At 63.6% G+C, this 6,563-nt stretch overlaps 2 protein-coding genes and 1 long non-coding RNA gene across 4 annotated transcripts in view; all 3 read left to right on the top strand.

Moving 5' to 3' along the window:
- Window positions 1-2,625, top strand: part of CDK2 (cyclin dependent kinase 2) — a gene marked incomplete at its 5' end in the record, with an annotated part of 8,509 nt that extends 5,884 nt beyond the window's left edge. The window contains 1 exon segment of the mRNA XM_021379202.1: window positions 2,216-2,625. Coding sequence (XP_021234877.1) covers window positions 2,216-2,320 — 105 coding nt within the window.
- On the top strand, window positions 15-2,073 carry LOC110389219. Its single transcript, XR_002433087.1, has 2 exons — window positions 15-133; window positions 390-2,073. It is a non-coding gene; the product is annotated as an uncharacterized LOC110389219 (long non-coding RNA).
- On the top strand, window positions 3,558-6,545 carry RAB5B (RAB5B, member RAS oncogene family; the record flags this gene model as incomplete). 2 transcript variants are annotated; one of them, XM_021379201.1, is given in 4 exon segments in its annotated part: window positions 3,558-3,713; window positions 5,727-5,981; window positions 6,167-6,318; window positions 6,423-6,545. In XM_021379201.1, coding segments are annotated over 3 exon segments (438 nt in total), but the record flags the coding sequence as incomplete, so codon positions are not given.

Raw genomic sequence — 6,563 nt, forward strand, 5'->3', positions numbered from 1 at the left:
CGCTGCTGCCAGCCCCTCACCTGGGTGTCTCTCTTCCAGGAGGCACAGGCTTACGCAGATGACAACAGCTTATTGTTCATGGAGACGTCGGCCAAGACAGCGATGAATGTGAACGACCTCTTCCTGGCCATCGGTGAGGCTGCGGGCAAGGGGTGTTGGGGGAGGGGGGGTCCTGCGGGGTGGGGGGCTGTGCCGGGCACATCATTGGGTCCTGCCCTGCACAGTGCAGAGCTGGCACCTTGTGAGTGTGTGTGTGTGGGGAGGGGGGGCTCAGGGCAGCTCTTCCTCCTCCCTGGGGCAGCACCAGGAGCAGCGGCGTTGCTCGGCCCCCCCGCGTGCGTGCATCCCCGTGGCCCTGCAGCCACTCTGTCGCTTCTCTCCCCCTCCAGCCAAGAAGCTGCCAAAGAGCGAGCCCCAGAGCACGAGCGGCGCGGCGGGGAGGAGCAGAGGCGTGGACCTTCACGAGCAAACCCAGCAGAACAAGAGCCAGTGTTGTAGCAACTGAAGGGCGGCCTTCGGCAGCGGCCCGCGAGCGAGGAAGAGCTAAGATATAACCTCCACCCCCCCCCCCTCCCCTCACCACACCTCACCTCCATAACGGCACACCGAGAAAACCCACCCGAACCGGAACCCTCCCGAGAGCTCTTAACTGCACTTTTTAATGCTTCGAAACCACCACCAGACACCCGTTATTACCACCACCCTGATGGCAGTGGAACTAGATCCGCCGGGGACTTAACTACTTCAGAGGAAGAGAAAGAGAGAGAGAGAGAGAGGAAAGAGGGGAAAAGGAAAAAAAAAAAAAAAGAAAAAAGAAAAAAAAAAAAACCAACAAACTCTTCTTCACTTTGTATGATAGGTGCAAAATAGCGAGCTACTCGCAGCTCCTCCCTCCACCTTTCTCCCTCTCCCACCTCCCTCTTTGCTGTGTGGGCTCAGCCCTGCTCCCGTCTCCCCTCCTGGTGGCGCTGGGGATGGCGGAGCCGAGGAGGTGGCAGCGCATCCAGGGCTTGGCTTTGTGACAAAACGAGTTGGCACCGGAGACTGCTGGAAAACATGGGGTCTGACACGGATTTATTTTTTGATTTTTTTTTTTTCCCCTTTTTCTTTTTTTTTTTTTTTCTTTATTTTTTCCCCTTTTCTATGCCTGTCCGGGGTGGGGGAAAGCTGCAGCGTCCTTAACTTTCTTCCTTGGTGGCCTTTTTTGCTGAAGAAGTGGAAGTGCCTGGGACCCTTTTGCAAGGGGAGGGGGGGGGCACAGAGCGGATGGGATGACCCCAGCTGCTGCCTGTGCCCCCCAGCCCGGGCAGAGCCCTGGCTCTGTGCTGTGATCCCGGGGCACGGCAGAGCCCTGCTCTCACTTTGTCCCCGTTCCTCTTTGGCACTCGAAGGGGGGAAGCACCCGGTTTTCCCTTCGGGTCCTGTTTGCTCTGGAGGTTGGGAGCAGCAGGGGGAGGCGAAGGCGTTTGTTCCTTTCTGCTCTTCCCGGATGGAGCTCGGTTCCCTTGGGCTGCTGCCAGGGGCCGTGCCCAGGGCAGCACTGCAGCCCGGAGGCCATTGCCCTCCCCCCACACCCAGCGGGGGCCGGGCTCCCCGGGACCCCTCTTACAGGGGGGGGGGAGCCCCCAACCCTGGCTGCGGCCAGGTCCTGCATGCATCCCATGGGTTGGGAGGGGGTTGCAGGGAGGGGGGGGGGGTCCCGCATGACGCCCCACAGTGGGGGCTGAGCGGGTCGGGGCCGATGCCCAAACCCTGGCTCTACTTTGCCCCTCTGCGTGGCCCGAGGGCGGCCCCCCCCCCCCGCCCCGGGGAGCGAGCGTGGACACTGCAGCTTTCCCGACCCTTCTCCTTCCTTCTCCCGTTTCCTTCTGTCCCTGCTCCGCTGTTCGTTTTTTTTTTTTTGGTTGTTTGGGTTTTTTTTTGTTTGTTTTCTGTTTTTTTTTTGTTTGTTTGTTTTGCTTTGAGGAAGCTCCTCCATCGCATTGAAATAACGATCATGGTAACAGAACTCAGCTGCTGATTTACCGATGTATTTAATGTAAGTAAAAACAAAACGAACGGAGAGGAAAAAAACAAAAAAAACAAAAGAGGAAAAAAAACAAAAAAAAAGGAGGAACAGCGCCGTGTACTGCGGGGGGGGGGGCTCCGNGGGGGGGGATGCGGTGGGGAGCCCCCCCCCACCCCCCTCACCGTCCCCTCGTCTCGCTCTCTTCAGCAAATGCTGCACTATGATCCCAACAAGCGCATCTCGGCCAAGGCGGCGCTGGGCCACCCCTTCTTCCGCGATGTCACCAGGGCTGTCCCCCACCTGCGCCTGTGAGCTCTGAGGTGGGGGGTGGGCACGTTGGCTGAGGACAGCGTGAGCACGGAGTGGGGCAGCGGGTCCCCCCAGCCCCCAGGACTGCTCGGGGCAGGGCCCCCCCCCCCATTGCCCGGGCTCTCGGCACTTACATCTGGGGGTGGGGGGGCAGAGCCTTCTCCTTCCCTCTGTCCCCCTCTCTTCTGTCCCCGGGGTGGTAGTGGGGGTCCACCTCTTTCCTTCCCCCCCGCGGGCTTTTCCTCGCTGACTTTTGTAACTTTTTGCCATTTTGTAGTTGACATTTAAAGCTCTTTGTGCAGCTCCTGCGCAGCAGCGCCTGTGGGATGTGGGGGGGAAGAGTGGGTGCCTGACCCCTGTGGGTCCATAGTAGGAGGGGGGCAATCTGTCCTCTGTCACCTGCCTGCGTCTCCTCCAGCACCATCCTTGCATCTGTAGGGCCACTGTGCCCATAGGGCTCCCCCATACCTGCCCCCCCGGTCCCTTTGGGGCCCCATATGTGCCTTGAAGCATCTACAGGGCCCATATGTGCCCCATTTCTTTACGGCACCCACACATGTCATGTGGTCCCTGTAGAGCCCATACATGCCCCACAGTCCCTACATGGTCCATATGTGACCCTGGGTCCCAGTGCGCCCCATCCATGCCCCCACACTCCGTAGGCTCCATACATTCCCCACAGGGTTCGCATAAGGCCCCGCTCCCTGTAGGCCCCGCCCCCAGGCGCAGTGGAGCGCTGCTATTGGCCAGGCCGAGCCCCGCCCCCGCCGAGGGCCGCAGCGCTAAGGTGGGGGAGCGGCGCTGGGGGTCAGAGGTCGCAGCTCCCGGCGGCCCCCGCGCGGTCGGCCCGCCCCCCGCAGCCACACGAGCTGTCAATCATGGGCAACACGGCCTGTGAATGGCCGCGAGGCACCGCCCTGCGCCTCGTCACTCATCGCGCCGCCAGCCGCGGGTTGGCCGGGCGGGGCCTCCTCTGCTCTGTGATTGGTCACAGCTGCAGCAGGGGTCCGCCCCCTTCGGTCACCTTATTTGTTGCTGATGACGCCCCCTAAGGGGTGACGCTTCCCACTGGCCAAGAGCTCCGTCACTCAGCTCGGACCCCGCCTTCCCGCGGCATTCCTGCCGACCACTGGCTCACCGCTCCCCTACTCCCATTGGCGGCGCCGCGCTGCCCATCCGTCCAATCGCCGTCTTCCATAGGCTGTCGCTCTCGGGGCGGGGACGATGACGCATACGCCACCACTCCCATTGGCCGCGCCGACAGGAAGAGGCGTGCCCACAGCCCTGCCGCGCGTCGCCCATTGGCGGAGCCGCGCCTTAATCCCGCCCGCGAGAGGAGGGCTGGGCTGAGGCGCTGTTTGTGTGCTCGGGCCGCAGCGGGAGGCCGGGGCCGCAGGTACCGGGGCCGGAGCGGCTGCAGACGGGGCCGAATGAGGGGCCGGGTCTAGGGCCGCCTTCTGTGTGTGCAGGCCTTTGACTCGGGCTGGGCTCGTCCAGGGGGGCCGGAGCAACCGGGTCGGGCCTGGGCCTGGGATTGGGCCCGGCCTGGGGCGGGGACCGGGTCCACTGTGTCGCGGTGCGCCGAGTGCCCGGGGCGAGCCGTGGGGTGCCGGAGTCCCGCGGGGGGAGCTCGGGGCCGAGCCGGTACTGGGACCGGTTCTGTTCCCTCGGTGTCCGCACGGGCTCTCGTTGCTGAGCCGAATTCCAGCGGTTTTCCCCCAAACCGGGCTCCCTGCGCCTACGCCCGCTGTGAGGCGACGACGGGGAACCGGGCGCACCGCCGCGGGGGGCTCAGGCGGGAAGGAGAGCGAACCCCCGGTGTTGGAGCCCGCGCGAGCCGCCCCCGGGGCCCCCCCCCACACCCTCCCGCCCCCGGGGAGCCCGCGCAGGCGGCACCCGGCGGTCCGGTGAGGGCCGAGGGTGTGTGGTTGTCCCGGCTTTGCCGAAGGAGCCGGTGCTGCAGCCGCTGGAGCTGCCCGAACTGGAGGACGCGCCGGGACCGGGCGGTGTGGGCTCCGTGAAGGATCCTTCGTTGTCACGGAGGTCGCGGCTCCTGCAGCCGCCTCGGCGGTATAATGAGCGTGGTTGGGACATAGGAGAAGTCCGCCTGGTAACAGGAAAGCGGTTGGCCCTGGTGGCTGTTGCAATGCTGCGCTGAGCGGCTGCTGGCAGCGGTGCTCACGGGGGCTCCGTGTCCTCGCCTTGGTGGGAGTGGGGTCCCGTGATGGGGGGCAGTGAGATGTTGCCTCCCGAAATACCCCCGTGCAGTGCGGGGCTGTCGCTGCTCCAGCCGTGTGCCCTGTGCTGGAGAGGGAGCAGTGCCCTGTGCTCAGTGCCTCCTGGTGGTTTCTGGTCCTGCCTGTGCGTACAGAGCTCACTGCTTCGCACCTTGAGTCACGCTTAGCGAGCAGCTGCCGGTTTGGGACATGAAGGCGTGGTGGGAGCAGCTGTGTGCGTGTGTAGCTCGGCTTGGTTGCTGCTGCAGGTGAGGGGTTCAGCGTGCGGTAACAGGAACAGCTGGTGGTCCTGGCACTGGGTCCGGTGCCTGTACAGTGTGCGTGCCACGGCGCTGCATCCACCAAATGCAAGTGGCAGTGGTGAAGTGGAACCCCCCCCCCCACGGTTGGGCCCGAGGGGGCTGTGGATTCTGGGGGCTGTGAGGCCCCTGGGTGGGCTCAAGGCGTGGAGTCAGTGCTGTGTACAAGTGCTTGGGTCGCAGCCGTGCGTGGTGGCACAGATGCAGACAGCTTCCCCTGTTGGCTGTGCTCCAGTACCCATCCATGTCCTGCAGCCGGCTCAGCCCGTGTATGGGAGATGAGCCTTAGAAAATGAATGAGATTAACGTGAAAAGCACAAACCTTGCTTTCCCTGCTGTCCCAGTGTGGGAGCTGCAGGATTTGGGCTGCGTGGTGACCCACCGGTGTGTGCTGTGTCCGAAGGAGCCGCTGGTGCAGGTGGGATGTGCTGAGGGCTCTGCCGGCGCTGTGCTGGCTGCTGTGAGTGCGTGCCGAGGGAAAACAGAAAGCAGAAAGGAATTCAGGCTGAGGAACTTGGAGGCTGAGCTGTGGAGTTGGTTCCCAGCTCCTCCTCTGGGCGGGGAGAGAGGTGAAGCAGCTGAGGAATCCGTGCTGTGGCGCAAACAGGAGCAGCCTGGGACATGAGGCTGAGCTGCGTCCTGGCAGGGCTGCTGCTGCCTCCCTTGGGCATCACTTGTGGGTCAGCCCTTCCCACCCAGCTCCTGGCAGTCGCTCTGGAAGCGGAGCAGTCAGGTCCTTGCTGCACACCCAGGGGTGCGTGTGCCCACCGGTCACGGCTCAGACCCTGGACTGAGCGGCGTGCATTTGCTTGAAGGGATTTACTGAACGTGGCACGCCCGCGTGCTGCGCTGACTGCTTTCCTCCCCTTCCAGGACTGCCTGGTGGAACCAACGCCAGCGCTCCCAGCGTCGGTGCCTTCCCGGCTCTCCGCTCAGCAGGGCACGAGCCCAGCAGCAGCCCGGCCATGACCAGCAGAGGAGCAGCCAGGCCGAATGGGCAGTCCCAAGCCAGCAAAATCTGTCAGTTCAAACTGGTGCTGCTGGGCGAGTCAGCGGTGGGGAAATCCAGCCTGGTGCTGCGCTTCGTCAAGGGGCAGTTCCACGAGTACCAGGAGAGCACCATTGGGGGTGAGTCGGCGAGGGGCACTTGCCTGTGGGGTGCCCAGGAGCATTGCTCCTGCAGCTGCCATCTGCGTTTTTGCCTTGTGCCAGCTTCATTCCCCTGTAAATACCATCCCCATGGGGCTGGGTGGTCGCGGGCGGAGCGCTGCGGGGTGGTGGTGGGATGCTAACAGCCTCCTCCCTCCCGGCAGCGGCGTTCCTCACACAGTCCGTCTGCCTGGACGACACAACGGTGAAGTTTGAGATCTGGGACACAGCGGGCCAGGAGCGATACCACAGTCTGGCTCCCATGTACTACCGGGGAGCGCAGGCTGCCATCGTGGTCTACGATATCACCAACCAGGTGAGGTCCCCAGCTCACGCTCAGCCCATAGTTGGGGGTCCCTGTGGGCTGCCCACCTCGTGGTAACCTCAGGTTCCCCACCACGCACACGCTTCTGCTTCTAGGAAACGTTTGCACGGGCGAAAACATGGGTGAAGGAGCTGCAGAGGCAAGCCAGCCCCAGCATCGTCATTGCGCTCGCAGGCAACAAGGCCGACCTGGCCAGCAAACGCATGGTGGAATACGAAGTAAGTATCAGCCCCCCT

Source organism: Numida meleagris, chromosome 32 (genome assembly GCF_002078875.1).
Source record: "Numida meleagris isolate 19003 breed g44 Domestic line chromosome 32, NumMel1.0, whole genome shotgun sequence".
NCBI lineage: Eukaryota > Metazoa > Chordata > Aves > Galliformes > Numididae > Numida > Numida meleagris.